At 39.4% G+C, this 23,776-nt stretch overlaps 2 protein-coding genes across 3 annotated transcripts; both read right to left on the bottom strand.

Moving 5' to 3' along the window:
- Positions 1-1,387: 1,387 nt before the first annotated feature.
- LOC115676986 (ATP-dependent 6-phosphofructokinase 5, chloroplastic) lies at positions 1,388-11,454 on the bottom strand. Its single transcript, XM_030600040.2, has 13 exons — positions 10,958-11,454; positions 10,780-10,867; positions 9,772-9,845; positions 8,426-8,537; positions 8,086-8,181; positions 7,836-7,937; positions 7,674-7,748; positions 6,308-6,448; positions 5,553-5,669; positions 5,379-5,483; positions 4,815-4,895; positions 2,724-2,852; positions 1,388-1,949 (listed from the first exon to the last, which is right to left on the bottom strand). Exons 1-13 carry the CDS (start codon positions 11,353-11,355, stop codon positions 1,782-1,784), a joined length of 1,686 nt encoding a protein of 561 aa, XP_030455900.2. The 5' UTR covers positions 11,356-11,454; the 3' UTR covers positions 1,388-1,781.
- A 3,587-nt stretch (positions 11,455-15,041) lies between these two features.
- On the bottom strand, positions 15,042-22,011 carry LOC115663964 (MADS-box protein JOINTLESS-like). 2 transcript variants are annotated; one of them, XM_056305151.1, is made up of 9 exons: positions 21,905-22,011; positions 21,215-21,436; positions 17,117-17,195; positions 16,541-16,605; positions 16,373-16,472; positions 16,173-16,214; positions 15,599-15,640; positions 15,351-15,502; positions 15,042-15,257 (listed from the first exon to the last, which is right to left on the bottom strand). In XM_056305151.1, exons 2-9 carry the CDS (start codon positions 21,394-21,396, stop codon positions 15,239-15,241), a joined length of 681 nt encoding a protein of 226 aa, XP_056161126.1. In that variant the 5' UTR covers positions 21,397-21,436; positions 21,905-22,011; the 3' UTR covers positions 15,042-15,238. The 2 variants fall into 2 exon arrangements, with proteins under 2 accessions (XP_056161126.1, XP_056161127.1); XM_056305152.1 differs by lacking the exon at positions 21,905-22,011 and adding an exon at positions 21,757-21,771.
- Positions 22,012-23,776: the final 1,765 nt, after the last annotated feature.

The raw sequence follows: 23,776 nt of genomic DNA, 5'->3' as shown, positions 1-23,776 counted from the left end.
TTTAGAACAGAAACGCATCTGTCTTCATGCATCGAGTACTTCCATTTGGGATTTGGCCTCATCTGGTCCTATGTTCAAATTTGTGTGTAGCTCTTTATTCGTTTTCAAGAATAATAAGCAAGCAAGTCGGATAAATTAGAACGGTAAAATGAAAAGAGTAGCATCTGATCGGTAAAGAAAAAAATTAGGTAGGGACAATGTTATGTTCTCCGATGAGCAAAGAAGTGGTTTTGTCACGACTTATGTACCGCAGGTTACATAAAATTTAGGTGCCGCTCATGTAATTCCTTAGTCTAATGTCTCATTCAAAGATATTGTAGCTATGTTTCAAAGTTTTATATGTTGAGGGGTGTGCGAAGGGAAAACGGGGGTTTGCACTGATGTTGTTCATGGTTTTCCCTTCTCATAGAGTTCAAAGGCATTAACCCTCTAGAGATAATGTCGCCCTAAGCACGGGAACACGGGACTACGACGAGTTCCCGGCTATCCTATGTTTAGATTAGGAGATGAGATTTGAGTACGAGACAGATTAAACCTCACTTACATTTTACTAGAGTATTCCCCTCGAATTTGGCCGGGCCTGAGATACAAAGGCCGCCTTGGCGACACACGATGGACTGGCTTGGTAGATAATAGTGAGTTTTGTCTAAGAATCCACAAAGCTAGTAGCGATAGATGTACCGAGCACAAAAACTCTCATAGCAAATGATGGTCGAGTCCTATATGTTTCGTGTTACCCTAAAACGCTGCTTTAGCTGCCGTACTTCGCATCTTTGCGACAAATGACAGGAGGGTGAGAAACATAAGCACCAATCACGAAGTACAAACGAAATCCCAAGTGAATTCAGCTGTTGTTGGGGACTATGGATCTATATACTCGGCTTCGGCGCTTAAAGTAGATCTCCTTGTGGTCATCGGACACCAAAACCGAGCTGCATTAGAGAGAGCATATAACTCGGGCAAATACTCCCATTCCGTCACCGGCCAAAACCACCACTCAAACCGGATCATTAGCCATCACCACCATCACCATCCATTTGTCGCCATCACCACAGGTCACCAGACACCGGCTGCTCATGCCAGTCACCACTATCTCCAAAAATTCCCGACAACGCCACGGTCATGACCACCATGCACAACAATTCTACATTGTCATATAGCACACCCTGCTTTCCATGAACAAGTTTGCCAATGATAATTTGCACCGTAGATCAGTTTCACTGAAGCAAACTAACCCTAATTTGTCTTTAATGCACTGCGGGAAACCTAATCAAAATTTATCCAAGAAGATAAGCCATCCACATGTCGTGCATATAAGCCATCCACATGTTATATAGTACGACCTACTTTCCATGAACATGTGTTTAGGCTCTTTTGTCTCAGGCTATATGCAGTTAAGCCATCCACATGCATATGTTTATTGTCTCCTCATGAATACAATGTAAAATAGAAGAGATTCTCTCCCTCACATACCATAAATCAAGTCTATCTTGTAATCGATGAAACATATAGTACATATGATCTAGTATTGTACTCGAACAACACGAGTCTTCTGAATGAAATTCGCGTCCAGATCATTGGAAGATTGTTGATCTGCAGTATTATTCTCAATTTGGTGTATTTCTTCTATGAAGTCAAAAAAATTGATGAATGTCCATCCTTGTTGTCCTTTATTTCTTCTGAACAAAATGAGCAAAGCCAAGAGAATCTCTATCAATCAACTCTTGGTTTTTTGCGTCCATTTAAACTATACCTGCTGATCGCCATCAGAGGAAGTCTCTTTAAATGAAGTCGGGCTGACCCGTTGAGGTCAAGCAACGATGCCACATTCTGCTGTTTGGATCCACAGACCTAGCATACTGAATGACTTCTGGAATGGGGAAGTAGACATAGTGAGTGTTGCATATGCCTACTGTAATTCCACTGTATCCAGCAAATGCCCCGTGGACCTGCCAAAACCAGCATGTTAATAAAGCAAACCAAAGGAGTTGCTCGTTTGAGGGCATGTTGTTTTTATTTTTACTTTGTGCTTAATCTAAATCTAACAGTGGACACATGTTGGAAACACCCGAAATTTTCACGAAGTAGGGATGTTCACGCGTAAAATGACATAATTTTTTCATATTTTTTGAAATTTAGATAATATTTTAATATTTTGGCGGAAAGCAAAAAAAAACACGAGTCTCAAATAGCAAAACCCCCCTCGTAGTGTGGTCCTGGATTCAACTCTTGGCAAAAACAATTCCCTTGGAGTCAACCTGACCTCACGGGCCTTCTGTCCTAATAATACTCGGTCCGGTGGAAAGGCATGGAACTGAGGAACAGTCATGATATTTGGACTCTCTAAAAGGTCCAGGTACCCAACACTTCAAAAAAAAAAGAACACTGAAAAGAAGCAATCCTAAAACCCAGCGACTTAGTTTTGGAGAAGGCATTGAGGATAATGTGAAAATGATACCGATCAGTGCAGTAATTTTTGAAGGTTCATCTGAACTGTCACAAGAAAGTTCTACACTCCTTCAAAGTCTACTCCACTGTACATTTAGCTGAGTTACACAAGGTTATCAACTAAAACTGGGAAGCAAGTTGAACAAGATAAGAACAAAGTCATGAAATGAAAACCCTATATTTAGGATATGAAAGTATTTCAAGACCTTTTGGAGTGGACTTCATCATAAAACACTCTCAAACTCAGAAAAGAATAGACGAGGAGGTTGACTTACAGCATTTTGTCCTAGAACAGTACAGAGAATCCCATCTGATGCGTTTGCACGGCACGCACGGATCATGTATGTGGGATCAATATACTTCACATCAGCTGGAACACCAACTTCTTTAAAGTACTTCTTTGTCTGCAAGAAATCAAAGGAAAATATTGCAAAAAGGTCCATAATTTAAAATGCCCCATCCAAATCAGAATATCTTTTCATTTGGGCCAAACAAAGGAAATCATTTTCTCCTTTCATGCAAAGACAGAGGTCTGTTCATAAAAAAATGTTAGTCCAGCAGAGCAATTAAGATGCAAAAATACAGCATGACTGCTATTGTATGATACCAAAGTGTAAACACAAACTATTGAAGAGGAAAGGGCCTGGCTGGCTTGAAATTGAACTACACCACTAGAGATCCAAACACTTACATCCTGAACTACAGAGAAAATGAATTAAGTGCTTGAAAAACTTGACAACCAATGTTGAGAAACCTATATGATTTATCACAATCTCACCAAAGGATTTGATATGTTCTTTGAGTGAATACAGAAGCAAAAATGCAAAATGGAACCATGGAAATCCGACTACATTCAAACTTGATAATGACATGGACTACGTGCTGAGTTTACATGAAGGCATTCATGCTTTCAATCTTAAAATATCATTAAATACTTTTGAGTAGGACTGACAGACACTAATGTGCTAAATGGAGAACTAAATCCTAGAGAAGGTCCAAGTTCTACTATGGACTTTCCATATTTAGACCTTTTTCATGGAAATTCAAATATTTGCGACCTAGCTCATGGCATTTAATTATACTGGTCAAAGATTTTCCCAAACCCAATTTGATGTGAAATCACATGTTATTAGTTGATCACCTAACAACAAAAAGCATCGAGATTTCATGCCTTCTATACAGGAGTATATTCAGCTGGTGACAAGACTAACTTCAAAACAATCGAGACAATAGATTAGACGAGATGTGGACTTAAACGCATTGAAATCCGAGAAGAAAACAATGGCTAGTAACTCAAACACCCCCCTTAGAATTCAAGGTGTGTAAACACATCAAGAGACATTGTGAAGACTACCAGTTGACTGCGTGTACAATTGCCAAATATACATGCTTTCTTGAGTCAATTTATGAGATTCTTACTTTAAGGAGTTTATGATTACATTGTAAATAATTCATAAGTATTTGTTTATCATTTGCAAACACCGGGAGAGAGTGACTAAAATTAGCAAGAGAGAAAAGTCCACCGTGAGTTATTAACAAAAGAGGTATCGGCAGAAGTTGTAAATTCTGCTCTGTCATCAACAAAAGCAATTTGCAAATTCTACTGTGTAGGCGTAGTAGAAAAAATGGCTCTAGTACTGCCCATCAATAGAAGGTTGAAGTTCCGCTACGGGGCATTAGAAGAATGAAAAAGCTACACACGTAGAAGCAATATTCTAATACTTGTTTAGCTAGCACATTTCAACTTAATTGGGCTGCTAGAGCTAGACAACGAAATATAGGCACGTGTGACAGACTTTTATAAACAACAATGCTCGATCGAACTTCTCCCCATGATTTGTTTACTAATTGAGACACACTAATGAAAATTTTTTAAGATTAACATTAAGTCCCACCACAACCAGTCCACTCCCTTCTTGGTTTCAAAATGCTTAGACATAATAGGTGTGAAGTGGGGATCCATCACTTAGAGTTGCAAAAAGACATTTAGAAAAGAAAGAAGACATTGTGCTTTACCTAATGCATGGGCACAACTCCTGGCTATTGTGTCAAATAAATGCTTTCTGTGGGAAACATCCAATCCAAAATATGTTGATTAACACTTTAATGCTCTTATCTTTGAACAAGAAATCCATTTCTTAGACAAAATAAATCTTTTTCCATCACATAAACTATATATTCATGAACACTGACTGCCAGATATACTTTTCATAAAAGGGAGGTTAACTAACCTTTTTTGTCCACTATGCTTAGGTTATTTAATAACATTACTAAGCGTAACATAAAATCCACACATGGCATGAGTTTCTTTTCAGCCAATAGTATTCATGAGGATCAATCTGCCAAAGGGAAGGGCAAACACCAACCTCCTGTTGAAAATGCACACCGATATCACTCAGTACAATATTTCCAGATGCATCCTTAGCATTAGTTTTCTCGAGAAAATTCTGCAAACGAAAGAATAAAAGTCATCGATTGCTCAAGTCCTTGCTTCACGATCAAAGAAGTCAAACACTAATCCATCTAAAAACATAACCAACAGAAAATATAAAAAGAAAAGTACAAGAAGTGTTCTTTGACAATTTGGATGTACACCATCTCTTACTATGTGATTTATCATATTATATCCATGCTTAAAGCCTTCTAGTCAACTTACTACACACATTGTAAACTTTGCACATTCTCCCAGTAAATGTATCTGAGAAACTGGTAATAAAAGTAGGTTTTCAAATGAAAAAGTAAAGTGGCAGTGAATGCATAGAAGAGTCATTTGCTTGAAGTCACAAGGCTAATTCTGAAAAGAAAATACGTGCTCCTGTACTGAGCATACCAACTCAATCATGCCGATCAGATGGTCACATCTAGATCAATTAACCTGAATAAAATCATCAAACAATGATTTACTAGGTTGATTATATTGATGAGCCTACCTGGCCAGCTCCCTCTGCTACACAGACGACAGCTGATCCCTTTGTCTCAATCAAATATTTAAGATGCCTTAAAACACCATGAGGTCCATGCAAGTGAAATGGTACCTAACAAAAGTACTAGTTAGGCAACTAAATAATTAGAAATAAGAAATTAAGAAACTTCCAAGTGCATACCTCTGGAATCAGACATATGTCGATTTGTCCACTGGCAAGAGATGCATGCATGGCTATAAAACCACTGCTACGTCCCATCAACTTCACAACACCAATCCCATGGTACGCACTGTGCGCCTGATAAATGGAGGAGCAGAATAAAGTACTAACCAATCAATGACATATCAGCATTTCCACACCATCTAAAATAGTTGTTGACATGAAAAACCAAGGACAAGAACTATTTCAAATGAAAACCTTTGACTTACCGATATTTATTGCCCAGAAGAGCATATATTCTGTAAGCAATAGTTGAAATGATAACATTCAGTACAAACTGACTGCAAGATAACAATTGCCCTAGCGATGGATAACTTACAGAAGGACTGCACTTTTATGTCTTTCAAACAACCTTGACTATCTTCAAAGAAATATATAACCTTGACTATCTTCATAGAGATATATAGAAAAGGCCTAAAAGGGGGGAGGGCGTCATGAGAATTATCATTGGAAGGAATATAGAGGATCTGCAAATGATAACCACTAGGATGTGAATGAGTATCATGCTTAATTGGTATACGTAGTTAAAGATGAGTCTAAAAACTGCCGTGTGTGCCTTTCATTTTTCTCCTTTCTTCTTGAGAGAGTGAGAGAGAGAGAGAGAGAGAGAGAGAGAGAGAGAGAGAGAGAGAGAGAGAGAGAATGTGTGTCGATCTATGGGACTTTAGAATCAGTTCACATTAATAAAAATTGTAGCGGCCCAAACCAACACGTACCTCAATGTATGCAGAATTTATAGCTCGCTGCGCTTCTTCAACAGCAGTGTCAAAACCAAATGTTTTATCCATCAGCAATATATCATTGTCAATAGTTTTTGGGACACCCACAACAGCCACCTTCAAACGTCTTTTACGGCACTAAAACCAACAATGTAACCGAAAAGTAAGAACCTGGAAGATCCATTTTCCGAGACTAAAGTTAAAAAAAGAAAGGATATGCCCATGGCTTGGAGTACATTCGATCACAAAGCATAATTTCACTTCTTCCTCTGAGAAAAGGCACATCCAAGCTATCCCAAGCTAATAAAGTTTGAAGAATAAGTTTCTTTTTTCATAATAAATGTATATTCAACCAATTAGAAGGCAGAATTTGAGAGGAAAAGAGCATGATCATCGAAAAGGAGGACCAAATTAGAAGTTCTTTGCATTCATGTGTCTCACATGATCTATGCCAACGAAGTTCAATATTAATGTCGGTCCATATATGACAAAAACAAAATGACTGTCAAAACCTTCATTACCATGCCTGGCAGGGTGGATCTCTAACATGGCAAAAATTTCGTCAGGTATAAACATTTTCGTTTAATGCTAGAAATGAGATAAACCATTCAAAGATTAACACAGTACCCCATTTAATAATGCATCTCAAATGAGTATGCTCAAAAGATATAAAACCTATAAAGTAGATTAGCAATTTGATTTTCTAGTCTCTCAAGTTACGCTGGAAAATAATTACCTTCGGGCATGTTTATCTTATAACACGCACAATCAAGACATGGCATATTAGTCCCTCAAATTACTCATCTAAGAGAGTGCTGTGTCGTCTAACAGAAGCATTTTATCAGCATTAGGCATAAGGTCACATGAGAGGGAGAGGTAAACCAAGAAACAGAAGTAGATTTTAACAACTGAAAAGTATCCCCAACTGACAATTTAGTTCGCCGACTTTGAGTTTAAAATTGATTGTCCATGGACATCCTAGAGCACAAACACATCCTCCACCGTGATAATAACCAGACACAGGGAAATGCATGACGAAAAGACAACCAGAACACTTGGCTGCAGATCATTTGGTGCTATATGCCATTATTTGCCACACTGACATGAGAAACCTTATAGGAATGCAGTGAGGATGAGATACGCTCTAACAATTCTGTGTGATGCATTTAAGCATTTGTTTGCCCAACTCACCCCAGTTAACTAGCTTCAGAACATATGACAAACTACTAGAAAAACACAACTATTCCTCGTTATCACTAGGTAGTACACAAAGAATGCTTATGTCAGATCACAATTTTGACTCTACTAATTACCAAAAATAACTGGGTTGATCTTACCAAGCATGAAGGTCGAGTGTAACTACCTCGTTGTGGATAGCATTCGCCCCAGCATGTGTACCATTCCCACCCAAGACAAAAAGCATGTTGATGCCTCTTTTCTGCATCGATAAGCAAATTCATATATATCAGAACTTTGGATAGACCTGCTATTACTGCAACAGCTATGCCACCAAATCAAGGATTACCTCCATAGTGTCCACAATTTCAGGAACACTGGGTCCTCCACGTGAAACTCCTAACAGGCTTCCACCAGATAGATGAACATTCTGAACAACTTTCCTCGACAGCTGATTGTCAACACCATAAATGGAAAAATTGATTCAAAATTGCGAAAACATCGGAGAAGCTGTACATATTCTCCTTAGTTATAGAATTACAGATTTAAAGGGCTGATTGATGTTGAGGGACGAAAAAGTAAAGAGCTGCAGAACGTACCGGCATTTCAGTCAATTCTTCATCGCCAAAACCACGATAACCAAAAGGTATGCCAACAATCTTTTTCACTCCGTATATTTCTAGAGTGATGACAATCTGCATAAGGATTAAAGTCAATCCATGTCAAATGTAGATCTCAAAAAGATTAGATCTCATTGAAAGTAAAAGATGAACTTCTGTAGTTTTCTCGTATTATCCTTTCCCAGAATTATAAAGTGCCAAATAAATTTCCCAACATCATCCAACATACAAAATTATTCTTTTAATAAGGTTATACACCAACAGTTGATAGATCTGTGCTTATATAACAATGCATGGCATTTTAGCATCATAGTCCAACCTGTCTGATGACATCATTTAGACCAGGGCAAAGTCCTCCACAAGTAACAATGGCTGCCTTCACCTCTTCTGGCCTAAAATATATTTCTTCTCGAGGTCCAGCACGATGAACCCTACATTTGAATTATTGATGCATAAGGAAGCCAGTCAATTTGGAAATGCGTGGAACTAGGTAATTTACCAAGTAAAACATAGAACAACTAAACAGCATCTTGACAAACAAACAATCAATCTGCCAAGATATTAAAGGGACATGATTCCAACTATGACAAACTGATAACATAGTGCCTTTCTATTTAACTTTTTACGAGTGCAACACTTAACATAGAAGTCGAGCTTTAAACATCAGCTACTCGTCCTTTCTATGCATATATATTCCCTCGAGTAAGATGCTTAAGAATCAGTAGTTACTGCTATCTAAGCCATTCACATTTGCTCCAGTAAGTTGATTTTTTTGTCTTGGTGCATTTCTTTTTTTTTTTTTTTGATGACCCGGACTCCCGCACCGGCCGCACTACAAGAGTTCAACCGGCCAGGCACTAACTGGGGGAGAACTAGCCAAACCCACAGACTAGCCCCCATGTTAGTCAAGGATGTGATACGGTGAAGGGCAGAGGAACTCCTTGAACTTGGGATCAGTCACCCACAAGCCCACGGCCCTTACCGCTCCACCAACCCCTTGGAGGGTATCCTGGTGCATTTCTTGACTGTTCTTCTCCAATCTATGCTTTTTGCATCATGGAATGCTGAACACACATGCCATGGAGCTATGGAACCATCAATCCCTAAGGATGTGCACTAATGGGTGTGATACATTAATGACAATTATAGCATGTTACCTCTAGCTAGGGTGCAAATATTCACACTACCATCCATATGTGTGAATTTTTGACGTCGCAGAGTCAAACCTAGCAGCGATTCAGACATTTGGACATACCCGTGGTTCTACACAAATTGATAATAACAGCCACAGACATAATCAATGTGATTATCATTCTACAAGAAGTTAACATTATTGCTTACTTCAATATTGCACCGTGACTTTCGAATACGATCCCATAAAAACAAATTTCTAACATATCTTTAATGCAATAACCTTGCCCGCCAGTGAGAACCAAAATGAAGACCCTAAAAATCGTTTTTTCAGCTCTTCCAGCTGAAAATACCTTATGATTGCACATGTGAGTTAGTAAATATTTAAAGACACCCCATTTCGAGCTCTGGGAGCATCATGGAAATGTCCTATAAATATTCCAAAAGAATTACTATATAGAAGAAAGCTGAGTTGCAAGCGTGTGCATGATTCATTCCAATAATGCCCACATGAATGCTAAGAAACACAACTACCATTGTTCCACCCAAGAACAGTCGGGGTCAATGCACTCTGCGCCAGCAGATGTAGGAGATGAATAATGTATAACCTGTCAAATTAAAAGGTAAACTAGGAATTAGGATTCTCTCATTTGAGATTTACAATACAGATCGCTGAATTCCTCATTGAGGGGAAGAGTATTTTCATTTATAACCAGCATACCAGTTACTTCCTTTCAGAGTTTTCAGGCTTATCATTGCACTAACCAGTAAGCTCTCCCGAAAGGTTCATTGAACTTAACTTTCTTGTGTTTTCATTTCCAGGTCAACTACTCAAGCAGACATCACTAACATGGACAAAGTCAGATACTAGAAGGTCTGTTTGATACGGAATAGACCATCAGGAGCACACATATGCATCTAAACTAGCAATATATTTGATTGATTCGTGAACTTCAAGCATACAATTTCCCCAAAAAGCGAGTGCGGGGAAAAAATTGAAACCGACAAAGCTCCTTAAAAAGATGCATAAATGGCAGCTTTAGATGGAAATCCCGGCAGAACATAATTTTAGAAGCAGCAATTTCCCATCTGCTAGACAACTGATTCCTTTCCCAACCAAATGAATCCTGAGACCCTACATTATATGTCGAAAAGGTAGTCCTCTTTACGCCGCAATGCCATGACTAGCGACTCAAAGTTTGCAGTCCTTGCACACTGTATTACAGGATGGTGCCTTACAATTCCCCAGATTTGTAGGTACCACTGATAACTAGTATAAAATCATGAAAGGCAAAGAAAGGTGCAATCACCCGATCGCCATTACTCGAACAACTGTGAAAAGCAGTGAAAGGCAAAGAAAATGCAAAGAAGATCACGAAAAAAAAAAACAAAAGGTTTCTTTACCAACAAATTTGAATAAATAGAATTTCCTCCACGAAAGATAGACACTTCATTTTACCAAAGTTAGGGCCAAGAACTAGAAAAACACACCATTCTTCTCCAGGAGTCCAGACAAAATCAGACCTTTTTTCACTCCGATACCTTAAGAAGAACCCTGTCGCTATTGTTGATGTATCCATGCCACTTCTCATCCGACGGATAACCATCTGCAAAATCCTCCGTTGGTGACCTGCAAGAGCAAACTAGAAAACATCACCAACCAAATCAAGAAAACCAAAGTGCATGCAACAGCAGCACTCAAGAAGGCTCCTGAAGGGACCTCATCCTGAGGCAGAAAGTGGAGGGTATGGGGACAGCATTGGGGAACACGTCCGTCAAGTGGGGGAGATTGAACCGGCTCTCGAAGTCCCTCTGGAACTTGGGCTTCCAATCCGGGTCGCTGAAGTCGGTCGCCTGGTCTCCTCGACTCCGGTTCTTGATCTCGTTCTTGACGGCGCCCGGACCAACGACCCCGCGTCCAATCCTGCGGCAGCTCAGCAAAGCTCCGCCGGGTCCCTCGTTCTTGGCACGGCGGTACGAGAGGAGGCCGCTGCCGTGGCCGTGGCGGTGGCGGGGGCGAGGGGCGGCGGCGGCGGCAGCGAGTTTGACTTGGTGGGGGTAGGTGATCGCGTGGTGGGAGCGGGAGAGGGCGTCCATCAACCCACCTGGAGCGGACATTCCAATGACCAGGCGTTGTTGGAACCCAAAGAAAGAAAGAAGAGCGACGAGCAGAGCAGAGCAGAGAGAGAGAGAGAGAGAGAGGAGGTGAAGGCAAGGCAAGGCAAGGCTGAGACAGAGACAGAGACAACAGAGGGACTCAGCGAGCCGTACTTGCCGGACTTTTGAACAATGAACAAAGGCAAGCGCAAGCGTGCCTTTTTTGGTCGCTTTCGCTTTCTTTAGCGAGCCTTTCAATGACGTACCGTAGCATGTGTGCGCTCTTCTTGCAGCCTTCGAAAATAAAAACGAGGAAACCCGGAAAACGACAACAAATTTCGGTTTCCCTTGAAATTACGATTTTTTCCGTATTTCTTTTTTTCATAAAATATAATTAATATTGCGAAAAACCTCGAACCGGTTGTATGACAAATGTATCCAAAACTAGTTTTTTTGACCGCCAAAAACCCCGATCAAGAAAAATCTCAAATTACCGTGACAAATTTACCCTCCGTTAGTTTCCGTTAAATTAAATTAATATATTGAAAAACCACGAATTGGTGTACCCGTGACAAGCGAAAGGTTAAACCCCAAACTGGCACGGGTAAAATTTAACGGAAACTAACGGATGGTAAATTTCTCATGAGTGTACCCGTGTTTGAGGTAAATTTATCGTAGGTGTACCGGTTTGAGGTTTTTCGTGATATTAATCATTTTTTTTTATAAAATATGATAACACATATTGTTTTAAAAATCTTGCTATCAAAATAAAATTTACTCTTCTTCATTCGACTGTCCATATCATTTTAAAGTTGATGATTTGCTACTTTCACATCATTTTTCTTTATAATTGATCCTTATTCGTCTCATCATTCCATTAATTTAGTAAAGATGGCATCTGGTGTGGCATTCCGAACTTTAGTTGCTCGATCCGCATGCACCGATATGATTGCTTATGTATGTGGACGGACACATCAGTAAGTATTAAAAACGAGAAAAGAAAGAGATTGAGAGAGAGAGAGGGCCTGGACCCAGCACGACCATCGGTAAGTCGGCCCGGAACTGATGGTTCCCGTGGAGACCGGTCCTATTCTCGATTCCAATTTACTAGAATCGGTAGGTGTAGAACTCACTCGAACCGGATCGGTAATATATATATTTTTTTCCAACCAAAAAAAAAGGAAAAATTTTAAGAAAAATAAAAACCTTAAAATCCCTAATCTGAAGATCAACGCCCATTAATTAAGTGCTCGTGCTCGTGCTCGTCTCACTGTTATCTTTTCTGAGTCGTCTCTTTATCTCTTACCTCATGGTCTCGACTCTCAAGCTTAATGCCGATTGACTCACATCCTCGACACTTAACTTTCATCGACTCACGGTCGCGCCTCTGGCCATTCGTTGCCTCCCCCTCTCTTTCTCTTGGTCACCTCCATTTGCATGAAGCTTGGCGGTTTCAGGTTCTAAATTTTCGGAAACGGTCCTTAGTGGGCGTTTCCCAATTTCATGATAGGAGCCGCCCACTCGGACCATACTCACCCCTAGCTGAGGCCGGCCCTGAGTGGCGGTCACAAGACCCTCGCCTGGTGGCGGCGAGCCGCGACCGCGCGACCGCCGATCGCCTCGTCGAACTCCGAAAAAGGCGCTCTCGGGGCGAGGCGTTGACCGTTTGCATTCCCCCCCCTCCCGCCCGATTTAGGGAGATTCCTCTGGAATTGTCTGATGCCAAATTTCCATTGCGCGAGATCAACGGCGAAGATTCGCTCGTGCCTTCCAAAAAGTCAAAGTTGAGACTTTAAAAGAACGGACGGATCCGCGTGTGCAGCTGCCCATCAGTAAAAGTCGTTGCAGCTTTCGCTCCAACCATCCACGTCGAAAGCCCCACGGCTCTTCCATTCTCGATCACCTGGGCTTTTGCTCGATGACGCAATATTTAATTCTAACGTATACTTTATTTGCACGATGACGTAATATTTTGGGAAAATAACATAAATGGTCCTGAACTTTGGTCTAATGTGTAATATAATTCATGAACTTTCAATTTATTCAATGCGGTCCATGAACTTTATCCCAAAATGCAATGCGGTCCCTCGATTTTTAATTTGTTCAATGCTGTCCCTGAATTTTTGGTACATGTTAAATTTAGTCCCCGCGCTTTTATGAAAATGTTCAATGTTATCCCTGAACTTGATTAAATAGAATGACTATATAGAATATTTTCATATAGTTCAGGGACTAAATTGAACATGTACAAAAAGTTCAATGACCATATTGAACAAATTGAAAGTTCACGGATCCCATTGCACATTTGGATAAATTTTAGGAATCTCGTCGAACAAATCAAAAGTTCAGGGACCACATTACACATTGGGCCGAAGTTTATGGACCATTTATGTCATTATCCCTAATATTTCCGATCGGGATGTATTTTCAGTCCATGTCTTCTTGGTGGGATGAAATTCTCTTTCATCAGTCTTGTGAGAGCTTCCCAAGTATGTATATTCTGATGGCCATAAGATCTTCCGACTGTTTAAGGAGACCTTTCGGTGCTGAAAACATTCCAAATTTCCGTTTCGAAAATGCTATTTTGTCGAGCGTAAAAGTTTTCTTCCGAAATCAAAATTGTGAAAAAAACAAGGCATGCGCTCATCAAACTTTATAGCACGCTTTTCTAACTCTCCCTCTTCGATTTGAAATCAAATCAATGAAAGCACGAAAGAGGTTACTGCATTAACTCGGCCAAACTCGCTTGCATTATGTATAAATATATTTGCACCCGTGACCCGAACTTTATAGCTATACCAAGTAAACAATTGTCATGATATTAGATTGCTTGATATAATTTAATAATTTCAAAATGAAATCACGAATTTTCTACAATAATTTCCAATCAAAAGAATCACTTTTCATAAAGTTAGCATCGAGTGGTCCGTGAAATTTTTAGTCCCTAATACTTTCAATTCATGACAGGTTAAATGCATCTAGGCAGTTTCCAGCACTAATTCTGTGAAGTTTGCATAGGTGGATGTCGGAATTTGACGGCGGCATCAGTTAACCAAACCTGGCATTTCCTCTGTCCCAATTGAACCCGACGAGCCAAGCCGGAGTTCGAATTTCGATATTGGATCGAAAGAAAGGGAGTGATGAGGACTGTCGGCTAGGTACAATCACGCATTAAGTCGAATTCCGAGTCGAATTAGTATTGAAGATTGATACCTACCGGTCGTTATCCGTAATTCATCGGATTAGAGTCGTAAGGCTGCCGATTATGACAAGACTCACGTAGGCAACGAGCTCAGGTGCTTCTCTTACACGGGTTGCCATTTCTGGCACAAAGTGATCAGTACACCTTTCACATGAAAATGCTGAATACTAGAGTCTGCTCTCTGTTGATTACTGTCTAAGCATTATGTCCGACGACTGGACATGGTCTATGATAAGCCGACTAAATCTCATGATTTGATCCGACAATCCTTACTATCTAACCCCACTTTGCGTCCGAAGATTCTGTAATCTTTTGCCGTATCAGGATATCTCTGGAATCGGTATTTCTCCTACTTGTTCATGTTAATCTTGACAATTCCCGTTACAGCAACCTGTTTATCCCTTCATCCTATCATAAAGAGCCTGAAATTTGACAAGATGGTTAAATCTCTAGGCTCTTCGTGATAAAGTCGAATGGTATCCTCAGTTGGAGAGTGACCGAACAGTTTACTGGAAGAACACTGAATAAACAATCTTAAATAGTGGTAATGAACTCGGTATTAACCATAAAAAAAAAATAACAAAAATCACTGTCATTCCCAGTATATGTTACCGTAGACAAGGGACTATGTTGTTTCTCCAACGTTTTTCAGCAACAGATCAGATCATGCATCCCATCATTGTTATAGATTTAGACAGCAGATCAGCCATTGTAGGGTAACCTGGAGAAAAGATTAAGAAAAGTCGATTTAAGGTTGATTCAGAAAACAGACCATATTTTTGCCTGGAGACGACCAATGAACAAATGAGCTTACCCTAACTTAAGGGAAATGTCAGAGCAATCGTCCTCCTGCGGAGGACCACTGCTGGAGTTGCAGACATACGTGCCAGACTCTGACGAGAGGCCTTCTTCGTTAATTATCTCTGAATCAGTGGCGACATTTTTCCGGCCCGAAATTACGGTAACCTGACCCAGACATTCATAATGCCATTGGCAAAAAATTGCATGGACAATTTGAGTTCACCAACTACAGGGACAGTTAACTCTAGGACCATTGCATACCTGTTGCTTTAGTCTCTTGTTTTCTTCCATTAGTTTCGCTCCCTGAAACAATGTGAGGTACAGAAAGAATTATATAAATATGCATTCTACCGAGTGTTCTCGCAGCAAGGAATATTCCATTTGGTGTATACCACAAACAAATCGCCACAGCAAACTCTGACCTTTAACAGTTAAAACAACAGAAGCAAATGACTCCCATCTGACCATTTATTCAAGTATTTGTTTGGCTTTGCAATGACAGTTGATCCTGATAGAGTATTTATCGATTCTTGCCTTTTGTCTGCGAAAGAACTGTATACTGCACACTTCATGATGTCCTAACAATTCATACACCCAATTAAGTGTTCTCATTTTGATAACCTGCTGAAAGATTACAATGAACAATGATGATTGATGTCTGCCACCACTCCACGTACTTTACAGAGAAGACTCTCCTCTTGTCCTAACTATGCTAATGCAAACACTGAACCACCAACCGCTTAGCAGCAGAATGTAAATAAATGCATCTCCAACCCACCCGTTTTTATAAAGAGCAAAAGTGCGTGATTGCATGAACACAATTCAGGAACCTCACCTTCTGTTGAAGGTCAGTGATCTCTTTCATGATCTTTTCGCCCTGACAAAAACCAAGAACACACAGTTAGAACGCAACATATTTCATGAAGCATATTACATCATAGAGAACATTAATGTATCTGCTAGAAGGTAACATATTTCACGAAGCATATAGGGTTGTGAGCCCAATGATATGTCTGCAACTAAGTATCTCATGACCTTCTTTTCTATTACACGATTAAACCCAGCTTCAAGCGATTTCTCTAGCTGCTGCAGTTCATCGATATTTAGTCCTTGGAGCTCTTCCCCTCTCATCTGCCTGCCAAACAGAGGGTTTCACATTGCGCATCAACTACAGTTAGAAGTGCAAAACCTATAGATTTGTACCTTAATTGGTGGCTTTTCTCTGAAACTTCCTTGCTTAACCTAGAGTAGTTGCTGTTTTCTACTAACTGCAAAGGAGAAAGAACAGAATCAATATGAAAATCCAGAAGGAACACTAGAAGAAAATTATGCTAATTCCTTTCCCACTTTTTTACCAAGTAGAAAGTAGATTGATCTTACTTAGACAGATGACTGATTAAACAATTCATAATACAAAGGTTCCGAAACAAATAATAAGGCCTTGAAAATTTGAAAGCTGGTGCATGCTCATTGAACTTAGTGGACTTGTAAGCTGCACGATATGAGTATTCCCTCAAAAATTGAATCTTTAACACGGACAAGAATTCGTATCCAATGAAACTAATTATATATTCGACCTCTGGAAGAGGATGAATCAATTCTTTTCTTTTTTTGCTGAATTGCAGAATCTTGAGCAAATGAGCAATTTTTCTCATAATTCTTCAGTTGATTATAAGGAATTGAATGGACCAATGAATAATTTCAACAGAGAGAGAGAGAGAGAGAGAGAGAGAGAGAGAGAGAGAGAGAGAGAGAGAGAGAGAGAGAGAGAGAGAGAACCTGCAACTCAAGTGATGGTTGATCCAATTTCTCAAGATTCTTGGAGTGCAAATGATGTCGTTCGAGAATTTCCTTCATGCTTCATAATGCAAAAAGTTTAATGCGCGGAAGCAATACTGGATGAAAGATAAAAATAGCTAGTTTTCAAGTTACAGATTCTATCAGCAGTTGAGATACACAAAAGTTCAATGCAATATTCATGTTGGAACTCTATTGCACAGAACTATGTGGTTGGCCATCAATCTTCACAAGCATAGCCGAGTTGTACTCTGGCTCATTCTTCCATAACGGTTAGCTAATGTTACTGTTGGACAAAGATGCAGAAGCAAATACTAGTTATATCACTTCAATTTTCCACTATGAATGAAACTTATCCACAGAGTACTCTGTCTTTGATCGTCGAGGACATTCTAAAGGCGTTCATTCATCCAAACATGCCGAGGAGGAGTTCAGCAGTCTTGACATGTCTCATTTAGCACATTGTGTGTGATTATTGTTAGGAAGACGTTTGGGACATTCGAGATTGCAAATGCTAATTTTCACTTGCACTTTTTTGATGACATTGACACGGAAGTAGCATGAAAATGTAAAGAGTGTATACAACATCATTAATCCAAACTCGTTACCCAAGACTGCTTACCGACTTCTTCATATGAATATTCATCCCTCCAAGTTCTTTCCTCTTTTAAGAAGTTTGGTAAAAGGGAATAGGGCCAGAATGGAATCGCTGTTCTGATCCCATTACTTTTCCTTATTTAACTGCGCTTTACTAGATACCAAAAGGACATTCCAGATGCAACTCCCATTAATCTAGCACAGGAATTGGTCGATTCCGCTCCAATTAACAAAAGCAGTAATTATTGATTCCAAGTATATCTTCATTTTTCTACCTCTCCCTATTTCTTTCCAAGGTAAATTTTGACATGTAATATTATTCTTTTTAAATTCCCTGGTACTTCTTGGTCACACGTTTCTCTTCCATTCTTTTCCTCCCTCAGTTCCATTTTCATCGTATACTTCATTTCATTGTACCAAGCGTATGGTTCAATTGTTTCCCAACAAAGCAAAGCTGTAATCCCTTGAAGGGCCCTTTTCCTTGATCAAAGCTCTTAAGGGGCGTTGCTGGAGGCATAAAAAGTTTCTCCTCTTGGTGTCTTCAATATAGTCATCACAAACAATCTAACAGATGCTATATGTTTCTATTGTTGCAGCATGGAAGAGTAGATTTCAATATTTTCCATTCAAGCTGACTTCTCTGCCTTTTCCCAATACAAAACTTGCAATGTGGATATGTCCTGCGTTTCATAATTGCAACTTGCAAGCTCAGGAAACAAAGGAATTTGGACAAGAACAATTGTGACTGATGTTTAGATTTCTCCATATCCTGGAAACCCTATCCAATGATACGACTTAATTTGACTTCCCACAATATACGAAGGCAAAAAATGTTCAACATTACTCATAACTAGAACGAAATAGAAGTTTCACTAACTAGTTTTCGGGACTACAAATAGCTGTAGGATCATTTATCTATGTATCATTGAAGACAGATGCTCCAAAAGACTAATTCCAAACGAAGCAACTTCACGGGGAAAAAATTTCAACAAAAAGCACTCCGAAGGAGAACTAAAGTTCCACACCCATGACAAAGATCGGTAAGTACATAACATAAATCGATCTCCTCATCTCATGTTGTCCCTAAGCCTAAGTGGCTCATCCAAATCTCAAACTGATTTGCATTGCATTTATGACAGTGAAAAACCTCTCATGTTTCACAATGACCACATCATATCTATGAACCTTCCTTAAGAGTCAATAAGCAAATGCAAATGCGAAATTAAATGAGATCGGAAATGTCGAGCACATTTGCAAGTTCAAATACATAACCAGTAATGAATTACCATGTCAAGTTCAATATATTCGTGAAAGAAAAGTGTCACTCCAGACTAATTATACGAGATCGACCAATTTGCCCATCACAAGTCCAAGAACCGTGAGACCTAGATGAGATTTCACAAAAGAAATAGCAGACGTTTCCTGCTGTACAACTCATTCTATTCATCGTATCGTTGTGACACTTCCCGCAATAGTCTTCTAATTCCCATCATGGTAAAAAAACGACCATGATCTCAGGTAAGTGAATGGCATGAAATGCTAACCGGACGCATAGAGATCTGATGATTAGAGCACCGGTAATACCAAATATTGGATCCAATAGTTTTCCTGTACTTCAGTAAAGACTCGATGGTTTTAGATTCTTGTAAGCATCGCGTTTTAATCTTCACAAGCCGGCAATTCGTCTTAATCAGAATTTGCAACCAAACTTTGTTTATCAAGTGCTATCTTAGCTTTCCTATCATATTTCCATCAAAGTCAAATTATATTGAGATAGATACTTAAACAGGTGGACATTCAATAGTTCCCATTGAATTGATGCCCCCAGAACTTCCAACCGCAACTCTAAGCATGCATTACCTTCTAGATTTCTCAGAAAAGAGGCATCTGGTGGAGATAACATTTCCTACTATAGCGCATAGCTTTGATAAGCCAGAAATCAAGTAGAAGATCAAACTCTAAAAACCCATCTCCCAAATAATTACTAGTGACAAAGTTCATCCTATACAAACTTATTTTTATTTGTTTGGCTCATCTGCTAATTTGCAGGCTCCTGCATAGAAGGATTAATCAGTCGAGAGTGTTTGCATAAGATCTCCAGGTAATTTAGCATTCCTCATCCCAACCTCCCCCCTCCCCTCCCCTCCACAACAAAAAAGAAAAAGAAAATCAGATTGTGACATTTTATATTGCTCGTTCAATATTCTAAGTGGGATAAGGGTTCATTCAGAATCAAACGCAATGGCATAAAGGTCCAAATAGTCATTGCTGGTACTTTCTTTTCATGAAGAGAAAAAGCCAAATCTTAATTTCTGCAAGAATCTCAAGGATGCCCACATATAACTATACCTAGAAGCTTGATCACTAACTTTACCTCAAGGATACAACTCTTAATTTCTTCTTCAATCTAATGATATGTCCAACTGCGTAACTACATTTTGCTATAGTACCTGGTTGTGTGATATCAAACATTAAACTGTCGCTTATGTTAAGTAATAAGCTCACTTTAAAGGTTCTATAAGCCCCTTAAGTATCTTCCAATGAGAAAACCCTACCCATCACCATATTCTTCATGTTCAAAAGAATTTCACATATTTTCCAGAAAGACCCAACGTGCCTCAATAGATAAGGATATAGGAGTCTCAGAAGTAGCCTTCCTCATGCACTTAGGACTTTACTCTTCATCAAACCACATCTTATTCATCCAAATCTTCTCCCGCATCGTCCATTGTCTTGCCAAGTCCAACACTTCAGCAGTAATGTCATGAAGGAATAAATCCCATGACACTACTCTTCCATACACGCCCCTTCTCAACCAATCTCTCTTGTGATACTTTCATATTCTCCAGACACACAAGACAACTAGCTAAATGACAAACCAAGAGAGACACGTACATACTCTCCAAATCCAAATAATTATTTCCTTCCTCAAACAAGTCCCTTTCTGAGCAACAATCTTTCATAGTTCCATGATAACCCCAGAAGGCCCGTGAAAGGGAAGGAGACCCCGTGATGAATTCAAAACATAAACTTGCACATGAAATCCAATAAAAGAAACCACATTCACAATCAGCTTGAAAAAAGGTGCATGTGATAAACACCCATCACGGTATTATTTGAGTCTGATGGAATCCAGACTTCAACCTATTAAATCCCACCACTACTGGCCTATTTTTGTGTACCTACTGCATCACATCATTCTAGACATTATCACCTCATTTTCGTGACAATTTAGCATTCCGACGAAAAACAAACACCCAAGTTGCATATACGGCTAGTAAATACATGTATTTAATGCATATCACATTTTCTCCCACTCTCTAATCGGATATGCAGTCTAGAAGAAAGAAAACCCAACAGTGAGACGGATGACTGATGCGATAAGAACTTGAACACACTTGGAAGACTATAAGCTCTCACATATTAACATTTAAAGTAAGATGAAATATTATAGAGGAAAAAGGAGGAGGGGAAAAAAATTACCTCGAACTGCAGTATTCGAAGAGTTTTCCAGAAGACGAGAAGATGATGAGAGCGACATCGGCATCGCAAAGCACGGACAGCTCCTCGGCCTTCTTGAAGAGCCCTCTTCGTCGCTTCGAGAAAGTGACTTGCCTCGCCGTCGCATTGGTGATCTTCTTGATCTGAATCTTCTCTCTCGCCATTTCTGTCTCTCTTTCTTTCTCCTCCTCCTTCCTCACCTTCCTAAAGAAACCCAAAAAAGAAAAATATAAAAAAAAGTAGAGCAAGTGTATTCTTTTCTTTTTACTCTGTCAGTCTCCTTATGCAGAGAGAGAGAGAGAGAAAGAGAGCAATCGCCAGCGAACAATTTGCCAAAACAACACCACACAAGGCCAAAAAGTAGGCTTTGCTAAAAATGGGTCATGCTTGTAGGAAGAGAGAGAGAGAGGGAGAGAAGTATTGGGGGGAGGGGGGGCAAGAAAATGATCTTCTTTTTGCCAAATTTAGCCAAGAATAGAATCTTGGACGCAAACCCTAGTTAGAGGGAGCACAGACAGACAGACTCATCACGGAGGATACAGACAAAGAGCGAGCAATGCGCCCCCACGAGCACAAACCCACTTGGCGTTGCTGCAGCTTATTAAACGTGCAAGAAAAGAGAGGAGGGATTGAGATTGGCTGGGGGCCGAGTTACTGCAGGGGCACACTTACCAGTTTTGGGCATGTGGGTTTTGGTTGGTTTTGGTGCTGGTTTTGGTGGGTTGGTCCCTTTGACAGCAGACTCGCGAAGAAAAAGCCACCAATCCAATGAGAGAGAGAGAGAGTTTATTCGAGAAAAAAGCTACCATTGTTTAGGTACGATGATACCCAATGTGTTTTGGGGCTCTAGTTCCAATATACAGAGGGTGATTACATCGGTTAAAATCGAGCCGATCTATCCTAATTTGTTGCCCATTGAATGTGCTCTCGAAAGAAAAGAAAAATGGTTATCTCAACATGCCTTCGGATTTTGTGAAGGCGCATCGACGTCAAATCTAGTTTTTTCAAGTAATAAATAGGTACAAAGGTCTAAAGTACCGGGGAGATTAATACATGAACTAGTGTATGGTCCTATAGATGTCTATAAATTACTTTTTATGTGAAAATCCTGATTACATGGCAAATATATTGATTAAAGAAATCTTTAGCTCAATAATAAATTGATGAACAATAGTTTAATGGATGATAGGGCTTGTGACATGCAGAGGTCCCGGGCCACGTGGCAAGGGTAATTATTAGTCTACAAAGTCAAAGTAAGATAAAGCTGACTCGTGAACTTTAATTTCAATCACATAATGAATATTTATATACTTATCATGGAAATTACCACCTTATAAATTTATAGATATTATGTAGTTGTCCTTTTATTTTGAAACATGCATACATGGGTTCCTAAAATTTAAAGCCCCAATATTCCCTGTGTAAAATCTATCCGACCATACTATTTTCACAGGTCGCAAAATCTTGCGGATCAATCTATCATTCGTGAGGCTTTTGCATTGATTTATGATAAAATGACTATTAGTCAAGATTAGAATTGGCAATTGGTGTGGTGTCGTGTTAATCATACTGTGCATTACACAACATGTGTTAATCATATATTTGTCGAGTCATTCAAAGAGGATGATTACTAATGCCGTAGGTAAAGACGTATACTATAATAATGAGCACAAATGAAGATGGTACTTTTTGGTAGTGTTTTTTGGTATGTCTAAAATATCGGTGAAATACACTAGTTGAGGGGAAAACTATCAAAAAGTTCACAAATCTATTATACATATGTCAATTCAATTATTTACTTTTTAATTTGACCAATTTAGTTCTAAACATTTTGATGATTTGCCAATAAAGCCATTTTAGCTAATTTAGCCAGCAATCATTGCCGTGGATGGCGATCGGTCACAGGCGAGAGCCAACGAGGGTCAACCCTCATCGACCTTTGGCAAAGAAGGAAAAAAAAAGAAAAAGAGAAAGAAAATAAAATGAAAAGGAAAAAATAAGAAAAAATAAAACAATTCAAAAAAAGTAAAAAAAAATGCAAAAAATTGTCCGCAGCGTCGGTCATCCATGTCTGCGCAGGCTATGGCATGTACGATAGTCGATGTCCATGTCAGTGATTGCTGATCAAAATTGGCCAAAAGGATACATTGGCAAATTATCAAAAAGTTTATGATTAAATCGGTCAAATTGAAACATTTAAAACTAAATTCGTATACATACAATATATTTAGGACTTTTTTGGTAATTATTCCCTAATTGAGTTGTGAACCTGAGTTCAAATCCTGGTCCAACCAGTCTTGTCCAATTTAAAAAATATAGATTGGACGCCACACAGTCCAATCATCACGAGCGTCGTCTACATTAGCAAGGATAAATTCGTTACTATACGATGGCATGATGATGATCAACTTAGGCTACACAAGCCAACTCAGGCTACACGAACCAACTCATGTCGTGTGTAATTTATATGAATTTTATGTCCCTTCAACCTTGTAGAGACCTGTTTTCTAGATGGTGGAACATCCATCTTTTTCCGGAGTCTTT

Source organism: Syzygium oleosum, unplaced genomic scaffold, assembly GCF_021117445.2.
Source record: "Syzygium oleosum isolate NSW1041296 unplaced genomic scaffold, Sole_v2.1 Sole_v2.35, whole genome shotgun sequence".
Classification (NCBI taxonomy): Eukaryota; Viridiplantae; Streptophyta; class Magnoliopsida; order Myrtales; family Myrtaceae; genus Syzygium; species Syzygium oleosum.
The sequence above is the reverse complement of the archived record's forward strand: the minus strand, read 5'-3'. Positions and strand labels throughout refer to the sequence as shown.

Coding starts and splice junctions, on each gene's coding strand:
- LOC115676986 (XM_030600040.2), bottom strand. CDS start 11,355: ATGTCCGCTCCAGGTGGGTTGATGGACGCCCTCTCCCGCTCCCACCAC. Junction 7,938..8,085: donor AAGAATTGACTGAAATGCCG/GTACGTTCTGCA, acceptor GTTGACAATCAG/CTGTCGAGGAAAGTTGTTCA. Junction 6,449..7,673: donor CGAATGCTATCCACAACGAG/GTAGTTACACTC, acceptor TGTTGGTTTTAG/TGCCGTAAAAGACGTTTGAA.
- LOC115663964 (XM_056305151.1), bottom strand. CDS start 21,396: ATGGCGAGAGAGAAGATTCAGATCAAGAAGATCACCAATGCGACGGCG. Junction 16,606..17,116: donor AACCATCACTTGAGTTGCAG/GTTCTCTCTCTC, acceptor TCTCCTTTGCAG/TTAGTAGAAAACAGCAACTA. Junction 16,215..16,372: donor ATCGTGTAATAGAAAAGAAG/GTCATGAGATAC, acceptor GGTTTTTGTCAG/GGCGAAAAGATCATGAAAGA.